General features: G+C 46.0%; 1 protein-coding gene across 1 annotated transcript; it reads right to left on the reverse strand.

The window, feature by feature from the left end:
• Positions 1 to 275: 275 nt before the first annotated feature.
• On the reverse strand, positions 276 to 19,454 carry CASP10 (caspase 10). The gene is made up of 4 exons (XM_082688946.1): positions 19,314 to 19,454; positions 11,169 to 11,277; positions 8,510 to 9,002; positions 276 to 4,762 (listed from the first exon to the last, which is right to left on the reverse strand). Exons 1-4 carry the CDS (start codon positions 19,338 to 19,340, stop codon positions 4,615 to 4,617), a joined length of 777 nt encoding a protein of 258 aa, XP_082545072.1. The 5' UTR covers positions 19,341 to 19,454; the 3' UTR covers positions 276 to 4,614.
• Positions 19,455 to 19,742: the final 288 nt, after the last annotated feature.

Here is a 19,742-nt window from a genome sequence, read left to right on the forward strand (position 1 = left end):
TATGAAAAATGTCTGCAGCTGAGGTTGTGGGTGGAGGTACAGATACTGGTAATGACAGGGTTTACTGGATGCAGCACTGGAAGGACATGGTGGTGGCTGATTGAAAGGTGGTGGGGAAGCTCGAGGACAAATGCAGAGTGAGATCATGGGAAAGTGTACGCCAAAATGGAATCATAAATGAATTAACTCTTCTTTGAGTGTTCTTCTGCTTTCCAAATACTCCACAATGCGCATATGTTACTACCAATGTATGAATCAAAGATACTACTCAAAGGTAAAAAGGAAAACAAATCCCTTTATTTATTGGCCACACAATTACTACTATTTACAAGGAACCATTCACAAACCTCACAGTTATTCCCATTGTAGTAGGGTTGTACAAATATTTCCAGGCATCTCACAGAATCATTTAAAATGAGACCAAATGAGAGATCTGAGTTTCACAGTGTATGTGCTTTGTTTCAAGAAATGCTTACTTTAAAATACACATGTATTTGTATGTGCTGTATTTGCATCTGCATTAAGAAATCCTTTCAGTTATCTCTGGGATTCAGAGGTGGGAGCAGTGGGCATTTGGTGGACAGAAATGCAGGCAAAAGTTATCCTGAAAACCTCTTTTGTATTCTCTTTGGGCAATGTAAAGATATCACTTGTACAAAAATAGATTTAAAGAGTAAAAATTCATATGATTTCAAAATTTCAACAGAGGAAAAATCCTTTTAAAAATTCACATATGCAAAAGTTATGTTACAAAGTGGTTGTTTATACTGGCAAATCAGTCTTTCTCTAAACAAGGAATTTCTCCTCCTACTTTTAAAAAAGGATTTCATTTTCAGAAATGTAGCTGCTGTTGAAAGATACAAATGTGTCTTGCCCACAAATGTGATATTCTTACCACATCCTTAAAGGCAAACTACAGACTTGTGAGGAGAGCCAGACCCTACCAGAAACAAAGGAACTCGTCACAAGCAGCATGTGCTTTATTGGAAGATTGTTAAGTAGGTTGTAAGCAGGTTCAAATCACATAGGGAAAAGGACAATGAGGGCTGGTCTCACAGTGAAACCAGATGGCAAGGATGCAAAACAGGAGATAAACACGATTCCAAGTCCTTCCATTTGACACCGAAGCCTGGACCGTGGGTTCTCTAGCAAGGGTCCTTCCAAACTCCCAAAGCCATGGCTTTGCGTGTAGTGTGAGTTCCCTCCACTGAGTTAAGCAGGGTCAGAGGGATGGTGGACTAGGTGTCTGTCATGGCTTGAGAAGATAGACTGGAGCTTGTTCCAGACAGATTAACTACTGGTACCTGCCAACAGGTCTGAGGACCTTTGGCCCTGAACCCTAGTCTATGATACATTAGAGAGTTGAAGGTAGAGTTCATCAGTTTCTGGGGGCACTGGGATGCGGGCACAAAAGTTATTTGTCCGTGCTAAAATACAAAGTGATCATACAGAAGAGATAGGATCCACCTAGTAACTGAAGATTATCACCAAAAAGAAATTAGAGCATTTCAAACGGCAGGTGGAAGGCTCATAGACCCTGAGAATAAATCCACAAACCTCCAAGGACCTGAGAATTCCAGGCTAAGAACATGACTAACTCACTCAGAAGGTATCGGTCCAGGAAGATTTTAGGACTCAAGTATGGCACAAAAGTGACCTACAAAACGAGGTCAACTTCTCATTTGGTCTCCCACCATGGAGACCAGGTCGTTGGAAGGGCTGCTGTTCAGTGGTACCCCCCGTAGTGTTATACTGGTCAGTGTCTGCTCTGACGATCAGTAACCACATTGTACCTGCTGCCTGTTTGCACTACCTGAGCCCTGGCTAAGGGGAGCCCTGGTGATATCAAACAGGCCCACGAGCATGGTGAGGCCCCACAGCAAAGGCCAAGAGGATGCTGTGGTGACGAGTATCTCTGATAATAAACACCAGTGGTAGTACTATTAAATAACTAACACTTGCATAAGATTCTATAAAAAGTTTCCACATCTGGAAAGTTCTTCATCTGGTTTGGTCGAAGCCAAACTTTTGAGAGAAAGGGAAAAAAAAAAAAACAGAAAAGAGAGAAAAAAATAATTATAGCACTCGTAGGGTGATCACAACAAGGCAAAATGTACGAAGACCTCACTCAGTCTGCGCATTTCATTCGTCCATGTCTGGGCAGACTGTGTCTATAGCCACTGCCATGTACCTGGGACCAGATTCCCTCCTGTGTTTCGCTCTAAATCCCCAGACACACGACACACAGACACACACACACACACATACAAGGGTCAAGTGTGTACACACTCCATTTAGGAGAAACGCCTGAAGGGTGGGGGTACTCCTGGTGTCCGCATCTGCCCATCTGATTTGCGGTCATCAACGTCTAGTGACTCCTCAAGGGCTTGCCGGAGAGCTCTGAAAAGCAACTTGTGGGCTGAATTTAACCTTGCATTAGGCTCTAAGATCCAGCACAACAGAAATATGGAATAGACCCACGGGACCAGGGGGACCTCAGCATCAAACCCCAAATGTCGCTGCTGAAGGAGAGTTCCTTAGTGGTGTTTTTCCCAGCTGAGGTCAGAGCCAAGAGCTGGCCTGTTGCTGCTGGGGACACTGAATCAGTGAGGGCAGAACCAGTGTTTCCCTCAGAGGACCTCAGTGGGGATCGCTAGAGTGACTTGTTGCAACGATTCAGCTGAAATTAGACGTAAAGGAATTCAGATTCTGCTGTTTCCATTCATGTTACTGTCACCTGAAGGTCTTCTATGTACCTCACGCCAACTGCACATAAGTGGAGAGATACATAATATATTTATTATAATATACATATATTATATATTCTCCTAAATCCCTATCTTAAGTAGGTCATTTGTCTCTACTTCATAGATAAGGCTCGAAAAACCAGCTGGATTTAGTGTCTCCGAGCAAGGGGGTCACAAGACCAAAGGGAAACCCCAGGCTTCCCTGTCCGGATTCTTGGCTTTTTGTTTTGAACCACACCATCCTTCACTCGTGGAGTTTTATGAAATGGCTAAAAACTGCATCTATTCAACTGGGCAAAGATTAATCACCAGCGGTTAGTTCTGACTTGTATGAACACTGGTTCTGGAAGATCATTCTGATCTGATTTGGGCTCCTTTCCATGGCGAAGCTACATTCAAATCCATGTAATGATTTGCTCCGTCCATGTCATTACAAGTATGAAAAACTTATGTGACTATTTCTCCCAGAAAATACCCCACAAATTAATGCGACTTCCACAGGATTCACTACAAAATCGGGCATCACTGAGAGTGATGTGTCCTCATTCCCTGACAGCTTTCACGAACCTCTGCATATCCAAGGAAACATCCCTAAAGCCCTGCTGGGTCCCATGACATCCCAGTTCCCTCCAGTGGGAAATCAGATCCTGTAAACAGTAACAGGGACGGTAGTGGATCTCTTTGGCCTCCTGAGGCCCCAACTTCGTCTGGAAATAAAGGCCTTACGGAGAGGACATTCACCCTCCCTCCTTCAGGAGCTGCAAAAGAAATTCCTCTTGAAATTGAAAAAGAAAAGAAAAGTTCACATAAATAAAGATATTCAACACCTTAATGTAAAAAATATCAGGGCTTCTAAGTAGAACCACACGCCCCAAGGCAGAGCCAGACAAGTCTCTGACTGAGGAGAGAATGACAGCCCCCGTGGACAGCTTTGGACCATCAGGCTGCTGCTCTCCTCCATCCTTTGGGCCAGAGGAACAGAGCACGTGGGTGACGAGGAGGGGCCGTTGACCGCAGTCAGCCCAGCGCAGCCACCAAGACACCCCGGCCAAGATAGTGCAGACTGAGTCCAGATTCAAGCCTCACAGGAAGCTGGCACCACGCATCTGTGTGTTTTTTGACGAATGAGACGAACCCATCCCCTTCTTTGCTTTAGTCGGTTTGACGTGAAGGTTCTGTCATTGGCATCCGAGACATTCTGCCCAACATGGGATTAACCTCACGCTGTAGAGTCTCTGCTCCCAGAGTGGTCGAGTGTGTGTCTCTTCATTCAGGCGGTCAGCACTCTGGAGCCGAACCTGTACCCACGCCGAGGGCAACAGCTCGTGCAGGAACACCTTCCTTACACTAAAGCAGAAAACGGGCATCGTACAGGCCAAATTTCCACCTGGGCAGGTGTGCGGGAGAGGAGCCTTAGGAAGGGGAGAGCCGTGCGTGCTCTCTACCATAATCCAGGGTCCAAAACAAGGCCATGCAGAGAGGTGTCATGTAGATAGTAACCGAGCTCAGCTAAGGCTAAGGACAGTGGTTCTTGGAGCTCAAAGGAATCTTAAAATGTACCTGGTTCCACCTTTTCCCTCACGGATGCACAAACCAAGGCCGAGCTGCCTTCTCTCAGGGCACACAACTAAACCCAAGACTACCATACGAAGCTTCAAGAAAGAAAGTGTTCTAACATTCAGGCTTGTCAAAAAGAAAAAAGAAAAGAAAGAATTTGGCGCGTCAGAAAATAGGGTATTTCCAGTTATTAGAATGACAGACAGAGGTCAGCTCACCGTCTGTCACAGATTCCTGTGAGGGGCAGGAGGCTGGAATGGCTGACCCAAGCTTCCTTTCAAGTCGAAGAGCCAACGGGAACTCTCTCTTACTAAAGTCTTTCCGGAGGCACAGGGAATACTAGCTTCTTCCGTAGGGTGAAGGCCGGTTGGGGCATCTGTTTCCATTTTCCTTTACTGTCTGCTTTTTGACTCACATCACGGTTGACAGCGGTGAGGATGGACAAGATATCTTCATTTCTGCAGGCAGATAAGGAAAAAATATTTGCAATCAGGAGAAATCACATCCTAGGAAGGTCCTAGAAAGAACCCTAAAGCATGGGGCTTCTTCCTAGCTTAACAGGGCAAGATTCTAACCGGCATCCTGCCACATATAAAGCAATGCCTATTTCAACGTTGAAAAAAGAAATGCTAAATTATATGACGTTTTCGGCTCTACATTTAGTATTTAAGAACACTATCACAGTCACATCTTGCATTTTCATACTTTAAGATTTTATTTATTTATGAGAGAAAGCAAGGAGAGGGAGAAAGAGAGAGGGAGAGCACACGCAGGGGAGCGACAGGCAGAGGGAGAGGGAGAAGCAGGCTCTCTGCTGAGTATGGAGCCCAACGTGGGGCTCGATCCCAGGACCCTGGGATCATGACTTGAGTCAAAGGCAGATGTTTTACCGACCGAGTCACTCAGGCGCCCTTTTTTTCTTGTCTCTCTTTTTCTTCAGCAATCTACACCCAATGAGGGGGTTGAACTCACGGCCTTGAGATCAAGAGTCTCATGTACCTCTCACTGAGCCAGCCAGGTGCCTCACACACTACATTTTAAGGCACTTGGTCCACAGAGGAAGTCTGTATATAGTTATATGTATTCTTCCACACATCTCCTCCAAGCTGGTGGATATATATAGAGAGAGATGATACGTAGATAGATGTTAGAAAGATAGATAGATAGATAGACAGACAGACATAAGGATGGATAGGCGGGTGATAGAGAGAGACCCCACTATTAAGAATGCCCTCTCTGGGGGGGCCTGGGTGGCTCAGTCGGTTAAACGTCTGCCTTTGGCTCAGGTCATGATCCCAGGGCCCCAGGATCGCGTCCCCCATTGGGCTACCTGCTCAGTGGGGAGTCTGCTTAGATTTCTCTCTCCTTCTCCCTCTGCCCCTCCCTCTGTTCATGCCCCACCCCACACACACAAATAAATAAATAAAATCTTTTTTAAAAGTTCCACTGCAAGTTCAGAGGAAAAGGCCCACTTCCTGCTGGGAGGAGGAGACACCCCAGAGGAGGTGGCTTTTGAGCCTGGGCTTGTAGGATATTTAGCGTTTCCCAAAATGTTCCAGGGCTGGGCCATTCGTATCCCTGGAAGCAAAGCACAGGCTCTGGAGATAGAGCTCAGGGGTGAATCATGGCTCCATCCCTTGGTGACTGCGCGGCTGCAGGCAAGGCGGCTTACCTCACGCTACATTCCCCGTGCCTCAGTGTTCCCAGCTCTAAACTACGGACTCTGACAGGACCCATTTTAGGTGCTGCATGAGAAGAAACGAGGTGATTTCCAGCACATAGAACCCTGGCCACAATACGCCACTGACCATCCTTTTTACTGTCATTAGTATTATTACTACTTCTCGCACAATCGCTACTTTCAGGTGGGAATGCAGGCCCTGCCCTGTTCTCAGTCCTCACATCCTGTCTCCCACCAGCTGGGCCCCCCTCCCTGACTCGTTCTGCGGCTGACTCCTTCCTGTCACTCGGTCTCACTTACAAGATCACCTCTACCGGGGTGCCTGGGTGGCTCAGAGGGTTAAAGCCTCTGCCTTCGGCTCGGGTCATGATCCCAGGGTCCTGGGATAGAGCCCCGCATCAGGCTCTCTGCTCAGCGGGGAGCCTGCTTCCCTTCCTGCCTCTCTGCCTGTGATTATTGTGATCTCTGTCAAATCAATAAATAAAATCTTAAAAAAAAAAAAAAAAAAAGATCACCTCTACCAAGAAGCCTTGCTCAACAGAGAAAGACAACTATCATATGATCTCCCTGATATGAGGAAGTGGTGATGCAACATGGGGGCTTAAGTGGGTAGGAGAAGAATCAATGAAACAAGATGGGATTGGGAGGGAGACAAACCATAAGTGACTCTTAATCTCACAAAACAAACTGAGGGTTGCTGGGGGGAGGGGGTTTGGGAGAAGGGGGTGGAGTTATGGACATTGGGGAGGGTATGTGCTGTGGTGAATCGCTGTGAAGTGGCAATTCACAGACCTGTACCCCTGGGGATTAAAATATATTATATGTTTATAAAAAAAAATTAAAAATTTTTTTAAAAAGCAGCCTTGCTCAAGAAGCTCGCTACTCCATTCTCCATCTTATCTTCTCTGCTTTCTCCACAGCAGATATCCCTTCCTGAAGTTATCTTATTAATTTAAATAGTCATTGCCTTCCTTTTTTTTTTTTAAGAATTTTTCTTTTATTTATTTGAGAGAGAAAAGAGAGGAAGGGGCAGAAGGAGAGAGAGTCTGAAGCAGACTCCCCACTCAGCACGGAGCCCAGCACGGGGCTCCATCCCATGACCCTGAAATCACGACCTGAGCTGAGACCAAGAGTCGGTTGCTTTACCCACTGAGCCACCCAGGGGCCCCTCCCTCACTTAGGTTTTCATTATCTCTGTTCCTCTCAGCAGACAGTAAGCTCCATGAAGAGAGTCTGTCTCCCTCGTTCATAACCGTACCCCAAGTTCCTAGCTCAGTACCCAGTAGAGTAGGCATATAGTAAGACCTTGATAAATACTGCCCTGTCCCTGAAGTCACAGGACATTGGTCTTCAGTGACTATGGTGGGGATGGAGGGAAGAGCAAAGAAGAAAGAAAAACTAAAGGTGAGTCAAGATTCCAATTCTGAGGGGCGCCTGGGTGGCTCAGTGGGTTAAGCCTCTGCCTTCGGCTCGGGTCATGATCTCAGGGTCCTGGGATCGAGCCCCACATTGGGCTCTCTGCTCAGCGGGGAGCCTGCTTCCCCCTCTCTCTATGCCTGCCTCTCTGCCTACTTGTGATCTCTGTCAAATAAATAAATAAAATATTAAAGAAAAAAAAGATTCCAATTCTGAGTTTCTAGTTCCAAATTCCCAAAAGAGCACAGTGACCGTTCCTAGAAATAGAGATTCAGGAGCAGGAGGCTGCTGGGGAGGAGGGTCGAGCAGATCAACGCAGGACTAGGCATACTGAGTATGAGCTCCAAGGGCCACACGAGGCCGGGATGTGTGGCATGCTGCAACAAAGCAGCTTCCAGGGACAGCTTAAGCTGCCAAGTACTATAGAGAGAGAGAATAGGGTCCAGGTGCTAAACCACGGTGAAGGTCCATTTCCACAGTAGCAGGTAGGAAACACGGGGCAGACCCAGAAGGAAAGCTGTCAGAGTGGCGGCAGATCAAAGGTATTATAATGCAGAAGGCGACACGGAGGCACTCAGTAGAGATGAGTCACTCACAAACGAACAAATGAAAGACCCTCCTGCTTTTACTCACACTGTTCCCTCTGCCCAGCATGCCTCTCATCCCAGTTAGGTACCTGTCATCTCTAGAAGCTTTCCCTGATCCTTCAAATCTGGGTGAGGTCCTAGTTCTGTGTGTCCCGGTAACACCTATGCTTTAGAATGTGCATTGGCCACAGGGAAGGCTCTTCCCCCCATTTATTCTTTCTATCCCTCTAGACCGTGAGCAACTTGAGGGCAGGGACTGTATTTTTTATCTTATTTATTTATTTTTTTTAAATTCTGTATCTTCCTTTCCAGTTATATGCTGGTGCTCAAGCCAGGTTTGTTGGATGGACAGATGTTTGGATGGACGCATGGATGAATGGATGGACAGATGGATGAATGGATGATGGATGATGAGTGGATCAATGGATGGACAGACAGATGGCTGCATGGGTGGGTGTGTGAATAGACAGACGAATGGACAGATAAAGAGGTAAGTGGATGGAACAACTCCGAACTCTCACCTTGGGACCAAGCTCTTCAGATGATGACACAGAGACTGGATATACCAGCTGCCATCCACCACATGCCGAAGGGCCAGGTAGCCAGGGACAGTGGCCAGGCCAAGAAGAAAGTCCGCCTCATTGGGAATACTCTTCCGAAGGGAAGGGGCCACATGCTCAGGATTTACAGCATCTGCTTCAATGTACACAGGAGGTTGTATCTCTTCCCCCTGGCAGGCCTGGATGAAAAAGAGTTTGGGCTTATGAGCCAGACTGGGACATTTCTGGGCTGTGAAGTGAGACGTGATCTCCTGAATGGGAACGAGGATCTCATCCGAAGAGTAGACAGCTCCGTATTCCCCATGGCTCAGAACACAGAACACAAAGCAGTCTCCGTCAGCATGGCCTGGATGGCACTTGTATTCCTGCAGAACCTCGTCCAGACGTCCTTTGGTCACATTGTCATACACACATACGCTGAACCCAAGCCACTCAAACACATGCTTCAAGTGCTCTGTAAAAAAAAAAAAAAGAGGAGAGAAAGGGGAAATGATGAAATGAAATCGAGTGGAATGAAATAAAACGAAGGGACAAAACAATGTGGGTAATTTTATAAAACTGCACAGCAAAGAGCCTGAAGCTTGGAGTTTTTTGTTTCCATAAGAGTAAAATTTTACAACTTACCATCTGCCTCTTTATAGTACCCATGGGGCTACTGCAATGGTCCTGAGAGTAAGCAGAAGCACGGGTTTCACCCTATGTCCCAGATAAGGAAGCCAAGGCCCGGGATTCTCCCACAGTCACCAAGGGGTTCGTGGAGGAGCCAGGGCTCAAAAAGGTTTTCTCCAGCAGACACACCATGCTTTCCCCCCAGCCATGGAGTCCTACGTGGTCAGGGACTCTTGTGTCTTTCAGCAGGTTGGTGACACCCCTGCTATGGTCCAGATGTTTGTAGCCCATTTAAAGATGCTCAACATCGCTCAGCATCAGGGAAATAGAAATTGAAACCACACTGAGATACGATCTCGCACCTGTCAAAATGGCTAAAACACAAGAAAAAGACGTGCTGGCAAGGATGCAGAGAACGGGGAACCCTCCTACCCTGCTGGTGGGGACGCAAACCGGGCAGCCACTCTGCAGAACAGCATGGAGCTCCCTCAAAATGTTAGAAATAGAACTACCCTGGGTCGCCTGGGGGGGCTCAGTCGGTTAAGCATCTGTCTTCGGCTCAGGTCTTGATCCCAGGGTCCTGGAATCAGAGTCCCACATTGGATTCTCTGCTCAGCAGGGAGTCTGCTTCTCTCTCTATCCCTTCCCCTGCTCCTACTCTCTCTCGCGCTCTCGCTCTCTCAAATAAATAAATAAATAAATAAGGCCACCCTATGATCCAGCAATTGCACTACTGGGTATTTACCCAAAGGAGACAAAAATACAGATTCAAAGAGATACATGTACCCCAATGTTCATAGCAGCGTTATCAACTATAGCCAAACTATAGAGAGAATCCAAACGTCCATCAGCTGAAGAATGGATAACAAAGATGTGGGGAGGGGGGGTGCGCGCACATGCGCCCATATATACCCGCAATGGAAAATTGCTCAGCCATCAAAAAGAATGAAATCTTGCCATTTGCAAAAACACGGATGGAGCTAGAGGGTATGATACTAAGTGAAGACAGTCAGAGAAAGATAAATACCATTTGATCTCACGCATAGGTGGAATTTAAGAAAGAAAGCAGATGAACATAAGGGAAGGGAGAAAAGACAAAAAGGAGAGAGGGAAACAAGCCAACAAGCCATAGGAGACTCTTAACACAGAGAATAAACTGAGGGTTGGCGGAAGGAGGTGGGCGGGGGATGGGGAGATGGGAGATGGGAGGGCATTTGTTATGGTGAGCACTGGGTGGGGTTTTTTTGGTTTTGTTTTTAAAGATTTTATTCATTTATTTATTTGAGTGAGAGAGCATGAGAGGGGAGAAGGTCAGAGGGAGAAGCGGACTCCCTACTGAGCTGGGAGCCTGATTCGAGACTCCGTCCTGGGACCCCGGGATCACAACCTGAGCCAAAGGCAGTCGCTTAACCAACTGAGCCACTCAGGTGCCCCTGAGCACCAGGTGTTGTATGTAAGTGATGAACCACTAAATTCTACTCCAGAAACCAATACTGCACGGTATGTTAATTACCTAAGATTTAAATGACAAAAAGTCTGTGTCCCCCAAAATTCATAGGTTCAAAGCCTAACCCCCAAGGTTAGGGGATGAGGAAGCAGGGCTTTTGGGAGGTGATGAGGTTGTGAAGGTAGAGCCCACAGGAAGACTCCAGAAAGCTCTCTCACCCCTTCTTGCCAAGTGAGGTTGCAGCACAAAGACTGCCATCTATGAAGCAGGCTCTCACCGGGCATCAAAATGTCAGAGCCTTGATCTTGGACTTCCCAGCCTCCAGAACTGTTAGAAATAAGTGTTCATTGTTTATAAGCCATCTCATTTATGGTATTTCGTTAGTGCAGCCCAGGTGAACTATGGCACCAGGGACATACAAGAGGCCAGAGACATTTACAATATTTATAATATCACCCTTACATTTAAATGGAAGATTAAAAGTACAGAATGAAAATGTGAAAATAAAAAAGTGATTGTAAGATCCCCAACTTGCATTTGATAAACTATTCCAGAGGTTCTTACCAGCGTCTTTATCAGTCCCTGGTCTGTCGTCCATTGAGGTAAATGTGTGGTTATTGACAACCACACAGTGGCCTCTATGTTTCCGATTCATCCTGTACACACCTGTCTCCTTGAAAGAAGAAGAGACAGAACCGCTTATTAGGAAATCCGCATTTTAAGGGTTCCATGTTTCTAACCAGCCAAGCCAACTATCAGTACCAAAGGCTGAGCATTCTCCAGGGTTCTGATCCTGGCCTGGAATTAATCACGTAAGTCTAAGGGAGAATGCCAGATACTGATTAAAATTCAGACTTCATTTGGTTTGACCCCAGACTGTCAACTAGCACGTCAAATAACAGAATATGTGTTTTAACTTTGGCAAATCAAGAGCTTATGCAAAACATCTTCCTTTCCGGATCAGCCAAGTGAAGAAAGAGTAAGTAAGGATCTAACGAGATAACAAATCTATCAGATGCTTATCGCTTGTCCCACTGCTAAGATCCTGGAGTAGTCTGACTCCTCTGAAAAGGGAGAGATCACAGTGAGAAGTTGGGAATACACGCCATGATGTTCGAAGGCTGTCCACTTAACAGCCTGTGACGACAGATAAGCTGAGCAGGCTTCGGGGGGGTGGGGGGGCTCTGTGCCGCTAACATGATCTCCTAAAAACATGGCATGTCTCTGATCCAAGCAGAAAAGAATCAGCTTCAGTCGACAGAAAAGAAAATTCCACCCGGAAGTAATTCAAAGGCTCTATGGGGCTGTGATGGTGACAGCACTGCCTCCGCGGCCAAAGGTGAACTCACAAAGACAGGAAGAACAGTGACGGGCACAGCCCTGAGCCCTCAGAGTCATTAAGGGATGGACCCTCGGGTAGAGAAGACCCAAAGAAACCCTCTAAAACCTCTGTTTCAGAAGGGAGAGCGTTGGCAGATGCTCCCAACATCTCCGTGGAGACCAGGTTGCTCTGTCGCCTGGAAAGGGAAGTTCTCAGACTCTTCAAATATCTGTCCCCAAACATTTAGATTTCCTGACAGAGGATGGGCTGGGAGTCGAGATCCCATGAATCCACTCAAGTGTTTCCAGTCGAAAGTTTGGGTGGACGACAGCATGGATACCGAGAAGCTGCTCGAACACCAAGAAGTTCAGAAAGAGGGGAGGCAAGGGAAGTGCAGAGACCCAGTCTGGGCAGCTCGAAAATCAGTCCACAGCCCAGGGATTAATAGAGTCACATCTTGGGCACTGGCTAAGCATTGCACTGTTTTGAAGTGTTCCTGGAACCTCCTTGGTTCCTCTAAATAAGAATCCACCCAAGAGATGAGGCCAGTGACGGGTTGTCACATGACAGGACAGGAAAATGAAACTTGAAGCTTTTCTTCTCCCACACCCTGCAAGTTTTGAGTAGAATCCAGCAAGCTCTGCCCCGTCCTCTGGGGCCAGGGTTAGTTATTAACTACAGTTGAGGGTCAGTCCTCGGTGCACAGCTCAGGCTGCATGAATTCAGTTTACCTGAACCATAGAACACACCAGAAGGGAGCCAACCTGTGCTTGTACAGAGCACCTATGAACTCCTCCTCACATTAGGAGAAGGTAATACTCCAGGGATATCCCAACTTCCAAACCACAGAATTGCAAAACTGAAAGAAACTTTCACTTTTCAGAGAAGGGACGCCATTGTCTGACCTCCTGGAGCTAGACAGAGGGAGAGCTGGGTCTTCGGAGCGGGGAGCCTTGGAGTCAGACTGCTGGGGTCAGACCCCAGCTTCAGTCCTTTCCAGTTGTAGGACCTTTGAGGAAAGTACTAGACCTCTTGAGTCTCCACTTCCTCATCATTAAGCGATAATCACCATGGGACCTGTCTCCAGGGGACTAAAGGATTCAATGAGGTAAGCCCTAGAAAGTTCTTATCAGGGCTGGCACATGACAAGTTCTCAGTAATGGTAACTCCCATCGAGACTGTACCATGCAATCTCCTGCTTAGGCAGAAAGCAGAGATTCCTAGGAAAGCCAAGGGTTTGGACTCTGAAGTTTACATTTCCAGAAAAAATAAAATAAAACAAAATAAAAAATTGCCTCTGATCATCAGTACATATCACAGAGAGACTACACCAAAAACCTGTTCATAAGCCATTCATCCCTGTAGCCGATTCTGGAATATCTTCCCTGAGATCATGGTTTTGGGGCAAGGATTCAAGGCACTAAAGACACCAAGGACCTCTCTCCCTCTGAAAAACACAAAGCAGCATCTGGAGCCACATGCCAGATGTTTCCACGGAGTCAGCATCCTGCTCTGTCATGCGGGCCTGTGGGTCTCAGCCCTAGTAGGGTTTTCCATCCCTCATTCCAGAGGGTGAGTTCACTGTGAGGGGTGGACGGAGAGCAATCGCCTGCATTCCCCAGATGTTATTGCGCAAGGTCTCAGACCCCAAACCACCCTGCCCCCACCCCATCCTCCGCAGAAAAGCCTGAATTGACTTAAGAAATGATTCCTCGACTCATTTGTTAACTCTCTCCCAAGTCACCTCACATTGCTTGGTATATATCGGATGTTTCTATTCCTGCCATTCTGATCCAACTTTCGTGAAGTGTATTAGAAACACCTACCATTACTCTTTGAAGGCTGATCTTGCCGGGAACCCTTCTGTTCAGGAAAACAGGAAATGAATGAGACGCAGGAAATCTACAGCTAGGACGAAGGCCTCAAAGCCGGACTCGATGCAGAGAAGGAAGAATACCTTATCCCCAGCCCCAGAAAAGGTCAGCAGCGGGTGACAAAAAGAGAGTTGATGCTCTTGCTTTCAAAGGAGGGGGTTCACAAAGACACGGTGCCCAAAATACGATGTACGGCACATGCACAAGGATATTTATTCACTGCAGTATTTGGAACAACTAAAGACTAGAGAGAAGCCGAATGTCCAGCAGTAGAAAGTGCAGGAGAGAGCTGTGGTCCATCCGCACAGTGGAGCAGGAGAGACTATCATGTGAAGAAAGTGAAGCAAGGAATAGTATTTTCATGGGCTAAGGAAGGGGAGACATGGTTGGTTTTGTTTTGTTTTGTTTTTGTTTTTGTTTTTTTTCAGAAGTAACAGTAAGATAACTTAAAAAAACAAAAGGCAATCTTGGGGAGGGGAAGGGGGGCAGGAATAGAATGTAGCCTCCTATGAGTTTAGGCTCCTGACAGTTCTGCCCTAAGTCCTATGTCATGTTCTCGATCTGGCTCAGTGAGTTAAGCCTTTGCCTTCGGCTGGGTCATGATCTCAGGGTCCCCTGAGGATCGAGCCCTGCATCAGTCTCTCTGCTCAGCAGGGAGCCTGCTTCCCACCCCCCACCGCCTGCCTCTCTGCCTACTTGTAATCTCTCTGTCAAATAAATAAATAAAATCTTTTTAAAAAAAAATCAATCATTAGATACAAAATGGAAACACACTGAGGGCCCTCACCGTTGGTGTGTGATCTTCCCCACCCACTCCACCCCAAGCCCCTTGCCCTCAGCCTGCAACAGAAACCCCAGAGGTGCTCTGGGGAGGGGCCAACGCTGTCACTGGCCGTGTGGTGGGCAGCCCTAGGAGACTGTCTGAGGTGACCGGCAAGTCACCCCCAAGTCTCTCAGGCTGCCTCCCTCCTGGAGCCCTCCGGGCTTTTGGCTGCAAGAGGGGAATTTAGCTTCAAGCCAGACCGGAGAGCTGCACATCTCCCTCCCAGACTGCACAATACCAGAATCCCCTGACTCTGAGGAACAAAACTGCAAAAAAACTCAGTTTCACTTTCCAAAACACGTCCGGCCATTCTTTCTCCAATCCGCGTTTTCCTTCCTGAAAAATGCGAGAGTTTCTCTCGGCCACATCCGGGGCCAAACAGGCTGCTTACTGGCCTTGCCCACTTGGTTGTGAAAGCCCTGAATGGACTTTCTGGGATTCGGGGCAACACAGATGCCGCCCCAGGTTCTGTCCCAGGTTTTCTGGATTTGTCTCCTGCCTTGTGCTCATAAAATCAGCCAGAACAGGGGCGAGAGACAAGCTTTAAGGTCTGCCTGGCTAATTTCTCTGACAATGTCACCCCTTCTGCTGACACCCCCAAACCTCTGTGTCAGAGAGGAAGGAGTGACCTGTGGCCTGGCCACATTCACGCTTCTTTCCACTGTTTACAAATAATAAGGGTCCAATAAAGCCTTAAAAGGAAGCTGCTGTTAGGTCTCAACAGAGAGATGTGCCTCCCCAAGAAGATCCTATGCCACATGCAAAAATAGTGATTTGGGGGCGCCTGGGTGGCTCAGTGGGTTAAGCCGCTGCCTTCGACTCAGGTCATGATCTCAGGGTCCTGGGATCAAGTCCCGCATCGGGCTCTCTGCTCAGCAGGGGGCCTGCTTCCCTTCCTCTCTCTCTGCCTACTTGTGATCTCTCTGTGTCAAATAAATAAATAAAATCTTTAAAAAAAAATAGGGATTTGGTTTTTTAATGTTCAAGTCATTAATTGGGAGATGTTATTGAAATACACTGATTTGGTTTTTAATGTTAAATTCATCGATTAGGGGATGTGATGTCCTCATTAAATGCAATGGTTGGCAGTGCTCTTTTACATAAGAAAACCGGCCAGGTGCAAGTGAAACTTGGTATGAGTCACCAAGTTCCATTTTATCCAGGGGCAGGAATGCCTAGATAATTTTTAAGACAGCTTTCAACCCCGAGAGTCTAGGAAAAGGTCTGTAATGTGAGGTGCTGCCTCTCCCAGCACCTCCAACACTCCCAGCTCCAACGTGGGCTAGTTCCCTTCATCATGCTGACGCCAGAGTCCAAGGTCAGCAAAACAGCTGCATTTTAGATACCAAGGTTGAGCCACACCCTTACAAACGACTGAATCTCTAAGGCAAACAGCAAAGTCCTGTGCGTGCATGCGTGTGTGTGTTTTCTACACTCACATAAGTATCTGAGCATACACAAAACTAGTTGAAAAAATAGGTGGGAAGAAGGATTAAATTTCATGAGCAGAATAAAAACTTCTGGGGGAGAAAGGAGGGCTCTTATAAAGTGGAGAAAATACTAGAATTTGAAAATCATTGCTTTGCAACCACCAAGGTAAATATTGACTCACACCAGAACCACCAATGGATACTCAATCTAGCAGAATGACTTTTTTTTTTTTTAAAGATTTTATTTATTTGACAGAGATCACAAGAAGGCAGAAAGGCAAGCAGGATTGGAAGCAGGCTCCCCACTAAGCAGAGAGTCTGATGCGGGGCTCGATCCCAGGACCCTGAGATCATGACCCCAGCTGAATGCAGAGGCTTAACCCACTGAGCCACCCAGGCGCCCCAATCTAGCAGAAATTCCTAATGCTGAGTGGGATATTTGTATGGTCTCAAAATGTCTCCCCACCACTTGCTTATTAGTTGCAAGGGAAAATTAGTAGCTATAAAAAACTAACCGTACACAGAAGAAATCAGACAACTTCTTGACCAAATAATCAAAATGGGGGAGGGGGGGCAGATGGACACCACTGCCTCCAGATGAGACGGGTGCATCATTTAGGTAATATCCTGGGGAGAATATATAGCTTGAAACAAATCATGGGCAAACCACACACCAAAAATGAGGAAAATTCCATTTTTTAAAAATAAAAGATGGTAGTGGGGGTGACTGTATTCTTCAAAAATGTTAATGTCATAAAGAAAATTTGTATAAATGTTTAAGATTAAGGGAGACTACAGAGACATGATAATACCATAATGATCCCAGATGAATTACATACTAGAGGGGGAAAAAGCTACAAAGGATATTACTGGATAACAGACAAAATTGGAACATGGCACCTGAATGTGATGAAAATATTGTATTAAGTAAACCTTCCTGGCATCAAGAACTATACTACAGTTTTGTACAAAAATATCCTTATTCTTAGGATATAACGCCAGAAAGTATTCAGCAGTAAAAAGCCATGATGTGGGCAAGTTACTCAAAAAGTTTGGAAAAAAAATTATGTGTTTACATAAATAGATGACAGAGAAAGAGAAAGCACCACAAAGGTTAAGGCACATGGGGTAAAAGTCAACAACGGGTAGGCAAATCTGGTAAAACTGTACACATAGTGTCCTTAGTCACATTCTTTCAACGTTTCCATATGATTGAAATTATTTCCAAATTTAAAGGTTAAAAATGGTCAATGTAAAAATATGAAATCATGGAAGACATAAAAAGGCTATCAAAGAATTTTTTAAAGAATAAAAAAGGGGCACCTAGGTGGCTCAGTGGGTTAAGCCTCTGCCTTCAGCTCAGGTCATGATCCCAGGGTCCTGAGATCAAGCCCCACATCAGGCTCTCTGCTTAGCAGGGAGCCTGCTTCCTCCTCTCTCTCTGCCTATCTCTGCCTACTTGTGATCTCTTGTCTGTCAAATAAATAAATAAAATCATAAAAAAAAAGAATAAAAAAGAAAACTTCCACAAACCACCCAATTAAAAAATTGGCGAAGGGCTTGAACACACATTTCTCCAAGAAAGATAATACAAATGGTCACCAAGCACACGTAAAGCCGCTCAACATCACTAATCATTAAGGAAATGCAAATGAAAACCACCGTGAGATACCATCTCACACCCACGAGGATGGCGACCATTAAAAGAAGAAGAGCACGTGTTGGCAAGGATGTGGAGCAACTGGAATTCTTATGCATTACTGGCAGAAATGGGAAAAAATGCTGCTGCTGTGAGAAACGGTATGGCGGTTCCTCAAAAACTCAAATAGAGGGGCCCCGGGGTGGCTTCCTCATTAGGCGTCTGCCTCCGGCTCAGGTCGTGATCCCGGGGGTCCTGGGATCCAGCCCCACATCGGGCTCCCTGCTCGGCAGGAAGCCTGCTTCTCCCTCTCCAGCTTCCCCTGCTTGTGTTCCCTCTCTCACTGACTCTCTCTCTCTCTGGCAAATAAACATATAAAATCTTTTTTAAAAAAATGACATAGAGAATTACCATATGATCCAGCAATTCCACTTCTAGGTATGTACACACGAGAACAGAGAGCACGATCTCAAAGAGATATGTGCACGCGCATGTCCACAGCAGCATTATTCACAAGAGCCAAAAGATGGAAGCAACCCACGTGTTCAGCGAAGGATAAAGGGATGAACAAAACACAGCACAGACACACAATGAAATATGAGTCCGCCTTAAAAAGGAAGAAAATTCTGTCATGGATGAACTATAATGAGGACGTTATAGGAAGTGAAATACGCCAATCACAAGAAGACAAATACTGTATGAATTCACTCCTACGAGGTAAACAGAGTAGCCAAATTTAGAGAGATAAAAAGTTGAAGGCTGTTCCCCAGGGGCTGGTGGGGGGCGGGGATGGGGAGTTATTGTTTAATAGAGAGAGCGGTTCAATTTTGCGAGACAGAGTTCTGGATATTGGTCATACGACAACATAAATGTACTTAACAGTATTGAATTGCACACTTAAAAACAATGACGATGGTAAATTTTATGTTGTCTTTTACCACAATTAAAAACAACAAAAAAATTCGAAGGCCAAGATAATTTCCTTGAGGCTAACTGATGTTAGCAAAAGAAAACTGCCCAAAACTGCTGAGAAGAAACGTAAATCCCAGGGAAGACCGTCATATGTGTCTCTCAAGGATCGTGATCACGTTGTTAGGAAACAGACTGCAAATCTCGCCTTGTTTCCCCTGTACTCACCCTTCTACTGCCGGGCACTACAGGAACCCGAATCTTGTCCTCTGGAAAGGACAGACTACGTTAATTTGTGGAGCTCTGTGCAAGATAAAATGTGAGGCCCCTTATTCAAACATTATTAAGAATTTTAAAACCTTGACCGCTGATTATTAAAAAAGCATGGGCCGAGCGGGGATCACACAGGCTATAAGTTCAGGACACTGGCCTTGATCGAGTGGCACAGATAAGAACAGAACCATTTCACAACAATCTGGTGGTGTCCCGGAGTCCATTCAAACCAGCTAGCCAAAGCCATTGTCAGATTTTCAGAAATTCTGGCATCGAATTGATGTCATGTGAGTAACATGGAATCAGCCGTGGTGGGAACATTTACACCAAATAGTACACATCAGGGTCTGTCTCTCTCCCTTTTTTGGGGGGGGGGTAGGGGTGTGGAGGGTGGAGAGAAGAGTTGGTCATTTGCGTTGACCAGACACCAATGAACCTACCGGTAAGGCTTCTAACAACGGTTCCATGTTATAACAGGGGAACGTTTCTTCCTCTCCTTGGGGCAATGACACAAGTTCCTTGTCTCCCACACGTGTGGGAGGAGCCCGGGAGGCTGCAAACAGAACCACAGATATTAAGACAAAATTCAACACCTGACTAGGAGCAATCCAAATAACCAAGCAGCAACAGAAATTATTTTATAGGGACCTGAAGATTTAATTTAATCTTATTGTAATTATGATACATTATTTTTATTTTTATTTTTTTATTTTTATTTTATTTTATTTATGTATTGTATGTTTTATTTTATTTATTTATTTGACAGGAGATCACAAGTAGGCAGAGAGGCAGGCAGAGAGAGAGAAGGAAGCAGGCTCCCTGCTGAGCAGAGATCCCAATATGGGGCTCGATCCCAGGACCCAGGGATC

This window comes from Mustela nivalis (genome assembly GCF_964662115.1).
Source record: "Mustela nivalis genome assembly, chromosome: 11".
Taxonomy (NCBI): Eukaryota; Metazoa; Chordata; class Mammalia; order Carnivora; family Mustelidae; genus Mustela; species Mustela nivalis.